This window comes from Chaetodon auriga, chromosome 20 (assembly GCF_051107435.1).
Source record: "Chaetodon auriga isolate fChaAug3 chromosome 20, fChaAug3.hap1, whole genome shotgun sequence".
In the NCBI taxonomy this organism is placed as follows: Eukaryota; Metazoa; Chordata; class Actinopteri; order Chaetodontiformes; family Chaetodontidae; genus Chaetodon; species Chaetodon auriga.
This window is the reverse complement of record NC_135093.1, coordinates 9096552-9115927: the sequence shown is the minus strand read 5'-3', so window position 1 is coordinate 9115927 and position 19376 is coordinate 9096552. Positions and strand designations below refer to the sequence as shown.

Here is a 19376-nt window from a genome sequence, read left to right as displayed (position 1 = left end):
CTGTGCTGCTGTGTGTCTGTTGACAACTGACTGTTTATTGTGTTTAGCTGAACTTCAGATGATTAGTTATCACACAATACATCATTGTCAGGTCATAATTTGTCAAATACTTTATATTGTATTTATATATTGCCCTTTTTTGTAACCAAATACCTTCTGAATCATGCACGCGCACATTATGTTTACAGCAAAGTAGCTAATGTTAGCATGCTAAACTAGGATGGTGAACATAGTGAACATCATACCTACTAATCATTAGCTTGTTAGCACTATCATTATGTGCATGTTGCTATGCTAGCATTAGCATTTAGTTTTTAACTTTAATGTCATCATTTTGGTCCCCAGCGTCTCCTTTGCCCTTCGGCTGCCTCCATTTAGCGTAGATGGACTCCTCGTAGTCTCCCATCCCTTCAAACTCGACATCAGGAGACTCCGAGGCCAATAGTGCAGCTTCCTCTGGTCCAAGAAAATCCTGAAATAACACAAAAACGTTGTTTCAGACAGCAAACAAGCTTTTTGTTCTCAAGTCACTGCACTGATGGCAACACTGCTAAACGTGATCATGTGTCAAGCAGCCTTGAAATTGATTGTAATTTCCCTGATGTATAAAATATAAAATCTCACCTCATCATCCAACTTTAAGTACTTCTCTGCAAACATCAGCATCTGCTTTTGAGCAATAGTCTGGTTGTGGTGTTTGAGAGCTTCCTGCAAACAGTGCATTCAATGAAAATGCCCATTTAATTTTGCCTTTAACTCGACGGTGTCGAGCTGTATCTCAGCCATGTTTTTCTGTGTTCGTCTACCATCTACAGTGTGTTTTCACATCGCCGAGCCAGGTTATCTGCACAGAGTTTTCCTCTCACCATCCTGGGTGTGAAGTGGTCTGACCGAAGGCCCCATTCTTCACTGTAGGCTTTATAATACTGGAGGTTCTGCTCCATCACCTGGTCTTCAGGTTCAAACAGGAAGTAGCTGTACGCACAGGGCACCGCACTGCGGCCCTCGTTCACTGGTCGGAGAGAAGAGCAGATACACAGACGAGTGTCGGTGAGAAATATTAATGTCATATAGAAGTATGATCCAGTGATGAAAAGCTCAGTTGCTGATGGTAAACTTACACTTATAATAGGCGTACTGGAGGTAGTGGTACATAGTGGCCACAAATTTCTCCACGAAATATCCTCCAACATTTGGCATCAAGTTTTCCTCACACTTCAGCTGACACTGTAATGTGTCAATGTAGACGTCTGTGTGACAGCAGAGCAGAGGTGATTAGTGAGACGGTCATGAAACTAAAACGGGGACGGTGACAGGAGAAGTTTTCAGACACATCCACATTAAAAGTATTCGTCCTGCTGAAAAAATAGACCCTACAGCTGATACTTGAATATGTATGATAATACTAGATTGTTAATACTGATGCATCAATGTGTAGTCCAGTCGTCACCAGCTGAATATTTCCATCCAGTTTATTTAACTTTATGTAGTTTATTTCATTCCATTCATTATATATGATTTAGTTCAACTTTATTTAATCTTTATTCTTTAAAAATGTGTTTTGGCTTTTTGTGTCAAATCTTAATCTAAAAAGTAGTGACTAGAGCTGATAGACAAATGCAAAGGTAGAACATTGTAGGGGAGTAGAAGTATAAAGTAGTGTAAAGTGGAAATACTCAGAGTATATAAGTATTTAAGAATTCTCCACCACTAACAGAACAAACTGGATCATGAGGACCCAGATGTCACCAGAACGTGGACACATTCATTCTCAGGTCCAGTTTTGCTGCGTTCATGGTGTCTCTCAGATGCTCTGTAGTGTTTTCTTTTCAGTCTGATCGTCTGAGCTGTTTTCAAATACTGCGTACTGACCTGCTATGATCGTGTAGAAATCACTGTCTGGTGAAAGTTGACTGATGCCCTCACAGTCTGCCTGACAGAGCTCATACTCCTGCAGGTAGAGCCTCAGAGCTTCCTCCATGTGTTCAACACTGCTGCTGTAGTCACCCGAACTGATGAGTGTCACTCCTCTTAGAAAGGAGGCCTATAAAGGAAATGAGGGATGTCAGAGGAACCTGTGAGAACGATAGAAACAGCTGGCAGGAGAGGAGCAGGCTGGTGGGAGTAGTTCTGTCGCTGTTTGTGTAGTATTGAACTCTATTATGCTTTCTATACAGAAAATGGTTTATGAAGGACTGAACTAGCTTGTCTTCACCTCGTATGGTTGCTCTTCGTGGTCGGTGAGGTAGCCGCTCAGGTCGTACTGGCTCTTGTACTCCTCCATCAGTTGGTGCATCTCCTGGTCCCCCGGGTTCTTCTGGAGGTAGGTGTAGGCACATGGGACAGCCCTCTGCAGGTCATTCAGCTGTGAGATAAACACTGAATTATCTCAGGTGCATTTAGGGCGACTGTTGATAGTGATTGCATTTGGCTGGAATTGGTTAGTTAGTTTTATGTATGCAGGGACTGGAGATAGAAGGTGATCACATGGTCCTGAGCCAGATCCCAAGCTCTGAACCCCGTCAGTCAGCCACCTTTAATACAGCAGCCTCAGTGGCAAAAAGTGACATTTTCCTACTGAAGATTTAACTGTTTCTCTTTAAGGACACCTTTGCCTAGAATTTGACTTTTTGTATATTTACTATTAAGTCTACAGTTTTTTAAATTGTAATGCAGCGGCCCCCAACCACAGGGCCACGGACAGGTACCAGTCCGCACAGAGGGACTGAACAAAAAATATTTTATTGATCATCAGAGTCTGGAAGAAGTTTTATTTAATCTGGGATCGGGATCTGACCCGGGATACACACACACAAACACATACATTATTGCTTTAAGTGAAACCCGTCCGTGGCGCAAAGAAGGTTGGGGACCGCTGCTGTACAGTGAATGACATTTACCGACAAACTTCAGGCAATACGTATGTGGATATGAAAGTGTCAGGGGTCCTTGAACAAGTTTCCAGGAATCACCAGCAAAATGGGCAAAGGTACAGATGCATTACAACAGCGGTCCTCAACCTTTTTTTGCGCCACGGACCGGTTTCACGTAAGGCAATAATTTGCCGGACCGGCATAGAAACGGCAAATTATTAAAAATACAACTCACTTACCCTGAATGTAGTTGCTGTAATTAGTGGGAGTCCTGCGCTTGTTTCTCTTCAACGAGAAGGCTTCATTGCCTCATTTGTGAGCCTGTCGCTACATATTACGCAGAGCGGGCTTGGTGCGTGAGAATCATCTGAAGCGATAAACCCGTATTTTAAGTAGGACTGCTGATATTGTCTGTTAAATGCAGCTTTCATTTTCTTGGAAGTTGTACGCTCTTCTTCTTCTGTCTCACCATTTGGCCTTTTCTCCTCTCTGAAGAAGATCTCCAAAGACGTTTGTTTTTTTTACTCATTTTTACTAGCTTGTGGGCTTACTGTTTTATTACCGTATCACGCGACAGAGACGAGGGTTTGACATGTGTACAGAGGCACACGCGGATGCAACTGATTTTCAAAATAGAACTTCTTTCAGACTCTGATGATCAAAATATTTTTTGTTCAGTCTCTCTGTAAGGCCCGGTACCAAATGGCCGGTGGATGGGAACCGCTGCTCTAACGCACGATGTTACTGACTGTAACTGTTATAATTGTCAGTGTGTGTGTGTGTGTGTGTGTGTGTGTGTGTGTGTGTGTCCTGGGTCAGATCCCGGGACTGATACCGACCCGGGTCGCTATTATTATTATTATTATTATTATTATTAGTAGTAGTAGTAGTAGTAGTAGTAGTAGTAGTGTGTGTGTCCCGGGTCAGATCCCGGCCCGGGTTGTTGTTATTATTATTATTAGTGTGTGCGTGTCCGGGTCGGATCCCGGGTCGGATCCCGGGTCTGGTCCCGGGTCGGACCCGGCAATTTCCCGGGACTTTACCGGGACCGACCCGGAACTTTTCCGGGACCGACCCGGAAATTTACCGGAACATTGCCGGGACCGACCCGGGAATTTTCCGGGACCGACCCGGAAATTTACCGGAACATTGCCGGGACCGACCCGGAACTTTTCCGGGACCGACCCGGAAATTTACCGGAACATTGCCGGGACCGACCCGGAAATTTCCCGGAATTTACCCGGGACCGACCCGGAAATTTCCCGGAACATTGCCGGGACCGACCCGGGTAAGTTCCGGGACCGATCCGGGAAAGTTTCGGGTCGGACCCGGGTAGGTACCGGGTCGGATCCCGGGTCGGATACTGGAAAAACTGATTCATGTCGTTAATTCAAGCTGACTCGACCCAGCTGTTATCATCACTATTATCATCATTAGTGTGTGTCCCTGGGCAGGAACTGATCCAGCCCAGGCTGTTGATGTTATTATTATCATTATTATTATTAGTGGTAGTAGTACTAGTAGTAGTAGTAGTAGTAGTAGTAGTAGTAGTAGTAGTAGTAGTGGTGTGTGTCCCGGGTCAGATCCCGGGTCGGATCCCGTCCCAGGTTGTTATTATTAGTATTATTATTATTACAACTCTGTGTGTGTGTGTGTGTGTGTGTGTGTGTGTGTGTGTGTGTGTGTGTGTGTCCCGGGTCAGATCCCTCTTCCAGATCATGCCGTTAATTCAAGCTGACTCGACCCAGCTGTTATCACTATTATCATCATTAGTGTGTGTCCCGGGTCAGATCCCGGGTCGTTGTTACTATCATTATCATTATATTGTGTGTGTGTGTGTGTGTGTGTGTGTGTGTGTGTGTGTGTGTCGGGTCAGATACCGATCCCAGATCAAACAAAACTTTTTTCAGACTCTGATGATCAATAAAATATTTTTTGTTCAGTCTCTCTGTGCGGCCCCGTACCAAATGGCCCACGGACCGGTACCGGTGCTGAACAGTATGTTCTGTGTAGAATAATGTGAAAACATTTGTCAGGGGTGATGATGAAGATACGGGTATGATGTATTGGTATAAGGTGTCCTTAAATAGAGTGTCTCACCCTGAAGTGTGCAAAGTGCAGATATCTGTAGGGGGACCTTCTTCTGAAGTCCTCCAGGATCTGTCTGCCGGGGACAGGGAACTGCAGAGCGGGGAAGTGCGCCCTGCATTTCTTCTGACAGGACGCTCTCATCATAACGTGCCAGTAGACGCGGAGATCCCGGTTTCCTGCAAAGGACGGTTCTTCATGTGTGCTGCTGCTGCTGCTGCTGCTGCTACAGTGCAGCATGCAGTATCTCACGCTGTCCCTAAGAAGCCGGTGCAAGCGCAAACTCAATTCCAAATAATGGATCGATTCCGTCCACTTCTCTGCTGCGTAATAGTCCAAAGCCAATCCATACGCAGCCGTAAGGGGCATGAGCTCCTCCTTGGGGAAATTTCTGAATTTGTAGTTTTCATATTGTGCGGCTGACATAAAAACAAAGGTCAAACAAAGCAACAGTGCGTACCCTCGTGCGCAAAATGCAACCATGATAAGATAATATCCGACATATTAGTCCGCTTCCTCTTTCGTCTTCTTCGGCTGGTAACTTTTCCCGTGTCTGTGTGGTGGTCTGCTGAAGCGCTTAGGGGTCTGTGGGAATTCCGGGATTGGGCCTTTCAGATGTTACCGGCTCGGGTTTCTCAGTGGGGGCCGACAGCTGTCACGCACTGCTGTGTTTCTTTATTTGGCACAAAACGTCGTGCGTAAAAGTGACCGCTTGCGCGCATCCTGTTCTAGTGTTGTTCATTATTTACTCATGCATGTTTTCCCTCACCTTCACGGGATGAATAAAACTGTATGAGATGAGATTTATAAATTTAAGCCCCATAAGTTATAAATGAGAGGTTTTCTGTGGGGTTTTTAAGGATATAATTACACATTCTTCGGTGTAATGTATCGTATTTATGTATTGTCTCAGATGCCAGATTACACCAGACATCCTGATCCACTTGGAACGTTTCATCTCTTCTTCAGATCGCCTCTACCGCTGACTTTCACGGCATTAATGAAAAACTGAAACTTTGGGGGCTCTCAGGCCACTTTACGGCTGAGAGGCTCATCCAGAGAGGCGGATCTCTCTGCGCCCCGCAGCTGTATACAGCGGTGCCGAAGAGTCAAGCCGAACAGAACAATGGACGATGGTGCTTTCAAAATAAAAAAGAGGAAATGGTTAATTTCTCCTTCCAGCCACAAAACCTTCCTTCCATTGGGATCGTCTTTTATTTTTTGAGGAAGTACTGCTCTTTCCTTTTCTACAGTGCTGTGGTGAGCTTGACAGAGGAGCCTCCCACCCAAACACGACATTCCTTCCTTGTGTTAAAACTCTGCACACCAACCTGGAGATTGTCCACGTTTACAGCAGCCAGACACCGCTGCCCTGCTCCACATTTACAGCCTCGGCCCTCCGCGTGAAGCGGTCTCAAACTGATCAATTTTGTGCCAAGTGTTATTATTTGTTCATATGTTTTTTTTTGTCTTGAGTACATGTAAATTATCTGACGTAAATCTGTGAAGATGTTTTCCCGCTACGTTGCCCTTTTCCTTCTCACTACGTGGTCTTGTATGGAGTGTAATCCCAGTCCCGTGCTTGGAGATGTAGTCGTGGACAGATACTTCATCCCCAAAGTCTGCTCCAGAGAATCGAAAACAGGGGATTATGTTCGCTATCACTACAACGCCACATTTGTCGACGGGAAGACATTTGACTCGAGGTGAGTTCATCTGCAGCTGAAAGTCTTGAATGCATTCATTTTAGTTTTCTCACTCTGAGTGCAAAGTCTGTAATTATGCTGCAGTGGCCATTCAATCCGATGCGATGTTTGGTTAAGCAGCAGCAGCAGCAGCAGCAGCAGCGGTGTCGTGTCAGAGGAGTGAAAAAAGATATCTACAAAATTAGATGTGGAAAAGAATATTAATGAGTATCTACATGCATGCACTAAAGATTTAGTCTTTTCTCCAGAGTTTCCATCCTCTTTAAGTTAACTTACTGCTGACATTTCCTTTGCCTTTGTGAACCTCCCTCACAGCCATCAGAGAGGAGACGCCAAAGTGGGCCTGCTCGGGGAGGGCCGGCTCATCGCTGGCATTGATAAAGGGCTGCAGGGCATGTGTGTGAATGAGCGCAGAACCATCACCGTCCCGCCTCACCTGGCCTACGGAAGCACCGGTGCAGGTAAATCAAAATGACATAATCTGCCTCTGCACTACAGGGAGGTCGGAGCTGTGCAGCAGGTTTAAATAATGATGATGATGATTTTTTTAAATGTTCAGAGACAGATTTCAGGTTGGCCCCCCGACCCTCAGGGGCCCTGAAGGCTCCACGGTGTTTAATCACAGATTTGTTCATGTGCACACTACAAAATGTCTTATTACATGTCCTTCTCAGGAGCTCTGTGTCAAAATGTAGTTTCAGTTTATATCTCAGTTGATATTACGCTTACATGGCGCAGACCCTTAAACGCATTTGCATCTATTGAAAATGATCACGAACTGCAGGCAAACATCACACCTGGGTCATGGCGGAGTTCCAGATAGCAGATGTTTTTGCCCCTGGACCCCCATCTTCTCCACTATTTGGGAGACTTTTAATAATAATAATAATAATAATAATAATAATAATAATAATAATAATAAACTTTATTTGTATAGCACCTTTCATACAGGAGTTGCAGCTCAAAGTGCTTTACATAGAAAAGACAGACTCTTCATAGCGTGTGCAAGTGTTGAGGTCCATGAGATATAATCAGTAAATACCAACAAGATGACAAAGTTTTTGCAGCCATGCACAGTCGTGCTTTTCACTAAATGCTATCACTGGCATGCTAACATGCTGTTGCTAAGCAGGTATAATGTTTTCCATGTTCATCATCTTATTTTAGCATGCTAGCATTTGCTGATTAGCACTGGAATGCAAAGAACAAGACCAATTAGTCTCACAGGTTTTAGGGATGTTCCTAAAAGGCAAATTTCCCTGAATGAAAGTTTAAACTCACCTCTAAAAGTAATAAAACGTTCAGAAAACTGTCAAAACTGTGCACATTTTAATATATAAGGTTAAACATTGCCCCCTCCCCCCAAATGTGTATATTTCAAGAGCCATTTTAAATGATAATCACATGCTTCAATGATCAAATTGCATTTTAAATGCAGCTGAAACTTTGTGGCGATGCATCAGGGTTATGGTCTGGATCCACACGTCCTGCAAGGTTTCGATGTCTCCAACAAATGGGAGAAATTCCCGTCAGCTACCTTTACCATTACATGTTCTTATGGACCTTATTTTCCTACATTTTCATGTGAAAGTGAAAATGGGGACACCAGTGTTTTGAAGTTGGTCCAGTATTGAGTGAGAAGCTGCAGCCAGCAGCCTCGAAACGGGCTGCAATGTAATCCCTCCTGGTGTTTGCGTACCGTCAGTGTTCATCCACTGAAAGCGTTTGTTTTTGCCACTGTCAGGCTCAGATTGTTATAAATGTCTGACAACATTATGGAGAGGATAATTTTTTGTTTGAGACTAAGATCGTTTTTGTTTAACCACAAGCTGCCGCTCTCGCCAAACTCACCAGGCTCCATTTATAGAAACAGTAATTTTATCATCATAAAACCCACTTCATTCAAACTCGGCAGAAACACAATAAAACTCACCAAAAACCTTCCTGGTTCATCAGTCGCTGTTCCAACAATCACCGCTAACTCTGGTTAAGTTGAGATACACCCTTAATTCACTGAATAAATAGAGGAGTGAGAGAGAGGGGGGAGATCAGAGCAGCAGGGGGAGGAAAGCAACATTTTCACATGTAACTTAGACATTTTTTTCACAAAAACAACCAAACAAAAGCAGTAATTATTGGACAGTGGAATAATAATTGTTATAATACATTTCTGCCAATAAATGCTCCTAAATTCTACACACTGCACCTTTAATGCTGATGTCTTTACTGTTTACGTGCATCCTAACCTTCATCTGATCATGTTTACAGGCGATGTGGTTCCTCCAGACACCACCCTGGTATTTGACGTCCACCTGCTGGATCTGTGGAACACAGCCGACCTGGTTGTCACTAAAACCATCAGCACTCCCAAAGACTGCAAGCGCTCTGTGATGCGCACTGACTTCGTGCGCTATCATTTCAACGGCACTCTGCTCGACGGCAGCGTCTTCGACTCCAGGTGATTTCACACTTGTGTGACTGTTGGCGTTTTGGGGGAATGGTTTCCTGTTTAAAGTGCTCTAACAATATACAAAGTGATTAGCAAGACCCCCACAGTCTCATCCTTATCTGACGCTCTGCCACAAAGCCTTATGCGAATACGTGTCTTTTGTGTCTGTACTGTCATCCAGGTGTGTTGTGTGTTTGACTTTGCGCTTGTATGAGCCCTACGTAGTTACACCAGGAAGCAGACCCAGGACACCTTAGTGGGCGAGGGCTGGCTGATCAAGGGCATGGATGAGGGCCTGCTGGGCATGTGTGTGGGAGAGATCAGACATATTGTCATCCCACCCTTCAAAGCTTACGGAGAAAAAGGATCAGGCAAGTACAAATGACAGCGGAGGAGAGAGTAAATGATGACTTTGTGTTCTTGTTTCACAGCCTAACCCTCCAAACAACAGGGGATTAGAGCGCAGAGGAATTAATAATGTTATAAAGACAAGGAGTCAGCAGACAAATCCCCCAAATCGCACCCTATCAATAAAATGATATACATGTCTTCATAGCACTTAAAGCTCCCCTAGCCTGCCATTACAAGCTGCTATCGCTATACAGCAGTGTTTTTAGGAGTGGGTCCCCGTCTGTTTACACGAGGACGCATGTGTAAGTAAACATGAATGTAAATAATGCACAATTTAACATCATGTAAACAGCTTTGCACATGATTAATGAGGGAGGAAATGCATTCATCATGTTTGTGAGGCCTCTGGGATGTATACAGTGTGTTCTGGTGAGAAACTGAGAATGTAAACACAACCTTTGTTTGTTTACAAGAAAACTCCACAAAACACCTTTAAGGTAGAAAATAGAGTAAACCATTTCAGGATTGCAGGCCAAGGCTAAAGATGAGATAAATAATCCCATAAGTCATTCATGTAGAGATAGAACATACATTTATAGTGTTGAACTTCCTGCTTTCCCCAAACTACCAAAATAAAACTCCCCTGTTTCTAAAACGCCGCTTCTGTCGCTGGATGTCGGGAGGTGTGAAGGTTGAAACTCTCCACCCGCCCTCTGCTCTCCAGGTACAGAGATTCCCTCCCAGGCGACGCTGGTGTTTGATGTCCTGTTGGTGGACATTCATAACCCGAAGGACAACGTCACCATTGACGAGCAGGTGGTGCCTGAGTCGTGCACACGCAGGACTGTGGCTGGGGATTACATCCGGTACCACTACAACGGCACCTTCCTGAACGGAGTCACCTTTGACACCAGGTGAGCTCAGGTCGAAGTCATTTAGGGTTCATACCCATCGCTTCAGTCTAATACTAATAACTGAAGGTAAACTGTTCTCATCTACTCCTACAGCTACCAGAGGAATAGCACGTACAACACCTACATCGGGATGGGGTATGTGATCGCGGGCATGGACCAGGCCCTGCTGGGGGTCTGCAGTGGGGAGAGGAGGAGGGTCACCATCCCTCCACACCTGGCGTATGGAGAGCAAGGAGCAGGTCAGTGACAGTAGCTTCTCCTGCAGCGCGCAGTAAGATGTCTGTCTGAATTGATTTAGTCATGACTGTTGCTTCATTGTTCATTTTCAGATTTTGGGTCGAACCAAATAGATATTTCATACAGACTGAAAACAATCTTTCAAAAATGTGATGGGATTTTAATGTTATTTTTATTATTCAGTAAATATTAGTGTCGTATCTGAATATGAGCGAACCGTTTCCTGACACTGCGAGTCATCACCATGTGGTCCGTCCAGGTGACGTCATCCCCCCGTCAACCGTGCTGGTGTTCGACATTCACGTCATCGACTTCCACAACCCCAACGACACAATTGGCGTCCAGATCACCCACAAACCCGAGGCGTGCAATGAGACCACCGAGGTGAACGACCTCGTCCACTACCACTACAACTGCACCCTGGTGGACGGCACGCCGCTCTTCTCCTCGTGAGTCCCCCCCCCAGACCCTGCATATTTATTTTAGATCAATATAAATGAATTCCCGCCGTAATCTGTCGGATCAACCTCGTCCTCAGACACGACTACGAGCACGTTCAGGATGCGGTGCTGGGGTCGGACAAGGTGATCGACGGGCTGGACGAGGGCTTGCGAGGCATGTGTGTGGGAGAGAGGAGGGTGGTGACGGTGCCGCCTCACCTCGGCCACGGAGAGAAAGGAGGTGAGACCTGAAAGATCACCGCACTGAACACACAGATAATTCATCTGATTAATGATGTTTATTAGGCTGCGTGTAAAACATCAGAACCAGTTTTTAGGTGTTTGAAGTTAATGTTGTCAGACTTTCATGAGAAGATTTTCAGACCTAATTGCCCGCATGAGGAACGTATGAGGAAGACCAGTTTAGTTTATTTTGGACCCTGACAGGCTTCTTAAAGTCCTGAGCTATACTTCATTTTGGTCTTTCGGTTTAAAAAATCAGTGATAATTTAAAACTGAAAACAATAATGCGAAAGGTAAACACTAAAAACTTGTAGCTATGACTTAAAACATGTAGATTCAAGCTACACCTGTTCCAGACAATAACTAAACAAGTAGTCCTGCATATGCAGAGGTGAACTCTTCACAAATACCACAGGGTGAATACTCAGTGTTTTTGTTGCTTTCCATCCGTCAGCCACTGGTGTGCCGAGCAGTGCCGTGCTGGTCTTTGACATTGAACTGCTGAGGCTTGAGAAGGGGGTTCCGCCCGGCTACCTCTTCGTGTGGCTCCAGGAAAGTCCTGAAAACCTGTTCGAAGCCCTGGACACCAACAAGAACAACGAGGTGCCGCTGGAGGAGGTACGTTACTGTGACCACCACCTGCATCGTCTCACAGGGCAGATGATGGACCCCAAGCATATTTATTATTCAAGAAGCAGGTAGAACAGCTTTATTGCACTGAATTTGTCAAATCTCTCCACACACGGTCACCTGACGTCTTTTAGTGTAACTTAAATATTCTGGATCCCACACGTTGACTGCTTAAGTTCATGCTTTTTGTTACTTTTAATAAGTAGTGGAGTAAAAATAGCCATACCACCATGTAAAAAATACTCAATTACCACCATGTTATCTATTATTGACGTTTTCATGTCAAAAAGTAGAATTTTGTTGTTAGTTAAGGTTTAACTAAAATCACAATCTGCAAACTTTCAAGTACACTGCACCCAGAAAGGTAGTGAAGTAAAAAGTGCAGTATTTCCCTCTAAATCGAAGTAAAATAAAACCATAGAATTAAAATAGAGTAAAATCACTGATCAATCCTATCATGAAACCCACTGGGATTTGAAAACTCGTATGTTGGCACCATCTGGTGGTTTCATCAGGAACGACACTGTTGGTTGTGTCACTATTCCTCAGAAATACCAGATGAGTAAATAATCTCCCCTCAAGGCCCATTTCGTGGCTGATCCTGGTGCTTTCAATCATATCTCTTGATCTTCAGCAGACAGTTGCTCGGCTGTCATGGAAATGTGCTGCAGACTTTTAAATGTCCATTTCTGAGCAAAGTAAGGAAGCCAATATTCACAAGATGTCCTTAAAATGCTCAGAAAGGCACAAAATCAATCTACTGATCAAGGTCATATGATGCGATTGAAAGCTTAAGAAAAGCCAGGAAATGAACCTCTTTACATTAATTTGATGAAATTTTTATGTCCGAATAAGCGCTCTAGTTATTTTTATGTAAAAGTCAGGACAGCAGTCAGTTAAATTCGAGTTGAAAGCTGTGGGATTACCACAAAGACTGCAGCGACACAAGACTGAACATGCAGAGAAATAATTGTCTTTTACCCTCAAAGATCACTTTGATGATACACGTTCATTAACGCTTCAACAGAGACACAGGTTTTAAAATCAGTGGTGCAGCCTGTGAGTGACCCTCTTTTATCCTTGACACGTTTTAGTTCGGGGAATTCATCAAGCTGCAGGTGGCAGAGGGCAAAGGTCGCATAAAGCCTGGACAGATCGTGGAGCAGGTTATTGCCGACATGTTCAAGAACCAGGATCGAAACAAAGACGGAGTGATCACGGCCGAGGAACTCAAACTGAAGGTACAGGAGGACAAAGAAAGGGAAGAGGTGAGGCATGAGGAGCTGTGAGGAGGACAAATCCTTTCATTCTCTCTCAGGGAAAAACCCCAACACCTTAAAAAAAGAAACAAGCAATGAGAGACTTTTCCATCATGGTTTAATGCTTTCTGTACCACACCGAGCAGGAAAAGAGTGCAAACGGTCTTTTTGTGGAGTTTTGTGTTGAATGTTTGTTTTTGATTTTTGTATTTCAGAAAACCAAACAAGCACCTTTTTTTGTCCCTGAAAGTCACATTAAAATGTTTTTAAGAAAACCACAGTTGTTTCATTTTCGACGCCTGGCATGTGTTGCTGCACCAGAAATTAAATTATACAATAACTTTGATGAGCAGCTTTTACACTAAAAAGTTGCTCTAAAACACTAGAAAACAATGGGGTCAAATTAGTGACACAGTAAAAGTATTAGTCATTTTGAAAAGCAAGTATTTAATCTAATGCAGAAATATCTGAAGATCTCAACACATGCTACACCTGCATGTGTGCTAAGATTGAAAAACAGGCTGGTTTTAGTTGATACAATCTTAACGGATTGAAAATATTAACATGGGTTTGATGAATTTCTGGTAAAAAAAAGAATTTAAAAGGTACAACGTGAATCACGGCCATCTAATGACAACCTTAGCGTCATTGTAAGACATTGGTAACATGCAGAGGTGATGTTAAATGTTGAATAACGGGATAGTTCACATTTTTTAGAGTCACACATGACTTCCAAGACATGTTTTTTAAACAGTATTAAAGGAGTCCATCATCATTTTCCTGCGAGAAAATATCAATGTGTGATAAATAAACTTGACCTAACAAGTTAGCTCACTACAAGTAAGTCCATGTTCATCGATTATGACAGCACCTAGCTCAATGTTAAGTCCTAATTCACAGCATTTCAGCGAAGACAAAACACTCATCAGAAACACACTCATCCCAGCTTGGATATTCCCATCTTGGGACTGCTAGCATGAATGTGTTTCTTTACACCGTATAAAAAAAAAAAAAAGGTGGAATGAACTCACGTATTAGCAGCTAGAATAGCTTAAAGACTGGTAGCATCACTGTCAAGTTTGCTGCACCCTGCAAGTTAACTGACAGTATGAAGTAGAATACATGGAACATGGAAGACCAAGAAACATTTCTCGTACATGAGCTTTATGCAAAAGATCTGTAAATGCAGTCCACCCTCATACTGTGAAGTAAAATTTAGTATGAAAAATAGTAAAAATGAGAACTTTTCTTTGACCTGAAGAGGACAGAAAATTAGAAATAATCTGTCAATGTTTACACTGACATTTTCAAGAGGTTGCTGAGTGGCTGCACTTGAAACAAGACGACATAAATCCCTGCCTTCGCTGAGTTTGGTCAAGGTTGTAGATTCTATTCTTGTGCTATCACGACATCCTGGGGACTCCATTAAGAAGAAGAAAGAGTTTTACTCTGGTTTGAGGTAAGTGATGATGTGTGATTGTCCAGCATGCATCACAGAGTGAACAAGTCCATCTGTGTGTATGTTGTCCTAAAGTGTCCGCTTCTTCCTTGTGTGTATTACTTGCTGTCTCTCGATGAGGTAATGTATCTGAGGATGGCGTTGGGAACGTCCATCGTCTCGTCCTTCACCAGAACGATGTCAAAGGAGCTGACGTACGACTCTTTTCTCTCCTCCACCTGAGAGACACAACAGAAACAGCTAAGACCCTCGTTCTGAGGCTCAACGTGCTGATGATGAGGAATCTCAGGAAAACACTGTGCATTAGTCTGACCTGGTCGTTGAGGAAGCCGATGGTGAGGATGTTCTGGTGCTCGGACACCCCGTCAGCCATGGTCAGGTCTCCTAAAGAGTCTCCCAGCAGCAGCACGTTGGGTCGACCCTGCAGCTCTCGGAGGCCAGCTGCCCGGGACAGAGCCCCTTCCCTCTTGTTGAAGGTGTGGATCAGTTTGCCTTTGAAGGCTCGCAGGACCCCCTTATTAACAAGACAATGTTCAGTTAAGGTACTGTGGTGGAAGAAATACTAATAACAAACTGTAAAAATACTTCAAATAAAGGTGCTGCATTAAAAATCTTTAAGTATGTTAGTACTGTATGTATGTATTATCAGCTAAATGTACCTAAAGTATATAAAGTAAAAGTATTCACTGTGCAGTAAAAAGGTCCCTGTCGGTGTTTTCTTACATGTGATATTTTGCATTAATATTTCTGCTGTAGTAATGTCTATGTCACATTTCAATGCTGAAGATGATTATGGTTGAGCTCATTTTAAAAACTTAATACACTGTTGAGTAGTTCAATCTGCTGCAGTGCATGATTTTCTATAAGGTCATATGTTTGCAGCAGCGTTGTCCTGTAAGAGCCACAAATCTCTAAAAAGTCAAGAAAACTGGCCTGTTTGCAGCTCAGAATTTGTACCTGAGTATAAGTACTGAGTTACATTCCACTACTGCAGTAACCTCATACAAAGACTGAAGCTGCTGGAGTAAAAATCATGTTGGTTCTTGTTTAAAAATCCATGGTAATGTTGCACTAAAAGTGCATCAAGTTATGCTTTCTGATCACTATTAACAGCCAAGAGGAGTAACATGATGCCCATGATGGAAAATACTACACCAGTAATACTGCTTGCTTTTATTTTATTTGCTTCGTGCTAGCTTGATGTAATTCCTTTATTCTGTTACTGTTTTTCATGTCTGGAAATCAATAAACTGATGGAAAGAAATGGTTTTGGTTTCACTGGTATTAATAAACCAATGAAACCTTCACCGAGGCAGCAAAAAAATAGAAGTGGAAGATCTTCTCAACTTTTTAAACATCATGCATGGTATGAAATCCCTGTAAAGCCTGGTGTGGTCAAACTCACAGTCTGGTCAAAGTCCATGTAGTTGGAGATGATGTGGACATTGGGATGAAAGACGTGGTTCTGCTGAATCACCTCCTCCAAGACGTCTCCAACACCAGCTGAGAAGATCAACAGAGGGACCTGGTGCTCCTCCAGGCGGTCAAAAAACACTTTGTAGCCGTCCCTGAAGAGATCACACGCACAGGAAGCAACAACAATGTGAGAAGAAAACACCTTTATTCATTTTACACACCATCCCAACTTTTTTGGAACCAGTGTTGTGTATTATTAATCTAATAAAGTTAAAAAAATAAGTGTTTAATGTTGCTTTATATATGGATACAATTGCCTGCCTTGAGCATCATGAAAAACTACCAAAAATTCGACAATGTTTTACTACAATTGAAGGTGTTGTGGACAAATTGTGTTTTCTTTAGAGAAGGAGGGTCTTGGTTAATATGAAATTTTAGCACAGTGTGTACCTGAGCATAGCGCTGGAGTCCTTGACAGCCTGGGCCAGCATGTCCTTCCTGATCCTCTGCTGAATCAGCAGCTCATGGACTTTAGTCCACCTGCAGAGAGCAGCACATGACAAATGTAACAGCTGTGTCGGCTCTGGTTGACTTTCTATAGTCCTTTCAGGAACTGGAGCTCTAAACACTGACAGTTTCAAATACTGAAGACATATGCTTGAAATGTCTGAGTCCAACTGATCCAAACAACACTGACAGAAGTCATCACAAGTGATTTGTCATTGTCAAAGAACACATTAATTTTACAGTATGACGAAGGGTTATTATGGACATCAGTCTGTCTGTTTCTTACCACTCCACCATGAAAGGCAGCTTTTCTTCAGCAGTCCTGCTGGGGTCAATCTCTATGGGATAGTAGGTGTTCAACAGCTCCCTCATCTACAGTGGACCAACAAAACATAGTGAACACATACTTACAGACCACCTGCGAGGGAAGTATCAACATGTACTTGCTGATATGAGTTTATCTAATAGTTCTTTCTAGCCATTATATTTTAAATAGTACACTAATTAATGATCTTACATCTGCAGCATGTTTACCTTTTTCGTGCAATCTTCATTGATCAACAACCGGTTATCCAGGATGTCTGCAAAAAGCAAGATAGGCATGTTTGTAATGGTTTCAGACAAGCACAAGACACAAACGCCAACAGTACAGGACAAAAGGATAACATATCATTTCACAGAGGCAGTTATCTGTGTTATCTGTTATCTGTCCGTGTGCTTACTGTGCGTGGTGGGCACTCTCTTGCCATTGTGGGCGAATCTGGTCAGTGTCATATCGAAGTCTGAGATTACCTGAGGAAGAATGACAATTTAGAACTGAGCAAACACACACTGCTCTTTGGTTCAAGCTGTGGGGGCAGGGTGCACTTTCGGTTTTTCATATTCAATCATAAAGGCTCAAAACTCTCAAGTTTATTGATCAAAATCAAATGGACAAACAAGTGGACTACTGACAGGACAGATTATCAGCAATCTGCTTTCCTTTGAGTTGTAAGATTCTGGCCATGGAACAGGAGGAAAATATAATTTCAGTCCCTAAAACTTACATTTTAAAGGACTGCTCTACCATAGAGTATCGTCTCTGGTGTTCATATACATGTGCGTGATTAACTGCTGGCTATAGTATCCCCACTCGCTCCTTCTATGCAGAGAAGCTTTGTGTTGTGGTGTCATTTCATTCATTAGCTTCAGAATATACTCCCACTCACCTGCAGGCTGCCTGCACCTGCACGCTGCATGGCGTGGATCGTCTCCTCCACTCTGCTGCGCTCCCTCATCAGCACTGAGCACTTGGCCAGCTCTGGGATCTGCGCAAGAGAGAGTTTAGTGTTATTAATTCGTTTACTGCATATCCAGACACAGTCCCAGGGGAAGGAAGAGAGCTGGGAGGCTTCACACTGGAATATGTTTCAGTTTTCATGTGCATGGACACTTTCAGTTCAGAATTATGTTTACTTCGCTGTGTAACGCTTCCTCACCTCGGTCTTAGTCAGCTGGTGCCAGATTGCCAGGACAGTCCGCACCGGTGTGTAGATCCAGGGGATGTGGTATATCTGCATGTGAAGCCAAGGGGATAACTCGTTTGGGTAATGATTTATTTTACAGATCTGCTATTTAACTGTAATTAAAGACTTCCCTGCACATTCCTGGTAATTTGGTACTTTTGGTAAAACAGACAGAGTGTAATTGGTATAGTTAAACCCTGAGATGGGCCTGTTAACCAACTCAGCTGGACATGCAAAAACACGGCATTTATTCACAGGTAAACATATGGAGAACAAAGTTTCCAGTGATAAAAACTAAAATAAATCTACATTCACCTGCATTTAAACTGAGTTGTTCTTTTAAGGAAATTAATATCGCTTTTTTTTTTTTTCTTCATAAAGCCTTAAATTAGGCCTAATTTACTGGCTTCAAACAGCAGTGCTCATACGTTAAGCTTTAGTCTATAGTTAACGTACAGCTTAACACAAAAAAGTGCCTGATAAAGCAGCACAGTCGGATTAAATGTCCGTGTTCAGAAGGATTTTAACATCGTAAAACAAAAACAGCATAGCAAAGCAGTAAAGAACATTGCACATCGTTGTTCTACCATGCCAAATCTGAAAATACTTAAACTTTTCATAGCCCGTTGGACTAGCTAGCTGCTGCTGTGTACGCCTGCAGTGATTACGTAACATGGGCCGTTACAACTCACCATTTTCAAACGGAGAAATGACGTCAGCGAGGTGTAACCTCCTATTCGGAACAACTGTCAAAAATACATCATGTTAAAAAGACGTGCTGTATTTATCTAAAACGATATAATATTGAAATAAAGTACGGGCGACCGGCGGCTTGGTTTGTTTTCATTCTCGGCTTGTTGCACCCGCAGTATTGCCCCTCACCTACGTAAGAAACAGAAAAGTTCCGACACACTTTTGTTCCTACTTCCCTGAGGTCCCTGTGGTACCAAATCATATCACATAAAAAATGTATTATATAAAAAAAATTCAATTAATAAATAATACGATAACTTGTAATAGACATAGAATTAACTTAAAACTGAATTTAAATAAAAAAAATCACACATTCACATTAATTAGCGTTTTAGCTAGTTGAGCATATATCCAGCATATTTACATCACATTGATGAGAATGACTGATAAAGAAGCCACAGTAAATTAAAAAGCTGCAATCAGCAATATTTCAGTGGCTTTTCGTGTAAATTTCCACGCAGTTTCCATAAAGTTCTCCATATTATGATTCCCTGCATTGTGATACATTGCTCATTAAAAAATCCATTTGCTATTATTGTTACTCAT

General features: G+C 42.9%; 3 protein-coding genes across 5 annotated transcripts; 1 reads left to right on the top strand and 2 right to left on the bottom strand.

Moving 5' to 3' along the window:
- Nucleotides 1–14: 14 nt before the first annotated feature.
- On the bottom strand, nt 15–5584 carry LOC143338740 (endoplasmic reticulum protein SC65-like). Its single transcript, XM_076759353.1, has 7 exons — nt 4974–5584; nt 2216–2365; nt 1873–2044; nt 1122–1250; nt 867–1012; nt 625–708; nt 15–472 (listed from the first exon to the last, which is right to left on the bottom strand). Exons 1-7 carry the CDS (start codon nt 5442–5444, stop codon nt 308–310), a joined length of 1317 nt encoding a protein of 438 aa, XP_076615468.1. The 5' UTR covers nt 5445–5584; the 3' UTR covers nt 15–307.
- A 685-nt stretch (nt 5585–6269) lies between these two features.
- On the top strand, nt 6270–13331 carry fkbp10b (FKBP prolyl isomerase 10b). 2 transcript variants are annotated; one of them, XM_076759351.1, is made up of 10 exons: nt 6270–6667; nt 6983–7128; nt 8936–9125; nt 9342–9487; nt 10192–10381; nt 10475–10620; nt 10878–11067; nt 11157–11299; nt 11756–11919; nt 13026–13308. In XM_076759351.1, the coding sequence occupies exons 1-10, from the start codon at nt 6471–6473 to the stop codon at nt 13218–13220; spliced, it is 1707 nt and encodes a 568-aa protein (XP_076615466.1). In that variant the 5' UTR covers nt 6270–6470; the 3' UTR covers nt 13221–13308. The 2 variants fall into 2 exon arrangements, with proteins under 2 accessions (XP_076615466.1, XP_076615467.1); XM_076759352.1 differs by lacking the exons at nt 6270–6667; nt 6983–7128 and having other exon boundaries at nt 9017–9125; nt 9298–9487; nt 13026–13331.
- On the bottom strand, nt 13292–18965 carry LOC143338741 (7-methylguanosine phosphate-specific 5'-nucleotidase-like). 2 transcript variants are annotated; one of them, XM_076759355.1, is made up of 10 exons: nt 18770–18965; nt 18051–18125; nt 17781–17879; nt 17295–17364; nt 17107–17153; nt 16859–16944; nt 16516–16605; nt 16055–16217; nt 14963–15163; nt 13292–14867 (listed from the first exon to the last, which is right to left on the bottom strand). In XM_076759355.1, exons 1-10 carry the CDS (start codon nt 18770–18772, stop codon nt 14748–14750), a joined length of 954 nt encoding a protein of 317 aa, XP_076615470.1. In that variant the 5' UTR covers nt 18773–18965; the 3' UTR covers nt 13292–14747. The 2 variants fall into 2 exon arrangements, with proteins under 2 accessions (XP_076615470.1, XP_076615469.1); XM_076759354.1 differs by lacking the exon at nt 18770–18965 and having other exon boundaries at nt 18051–18131.
- Nucleotides 18966–19376: the final 411 nt, after the last annotated feature.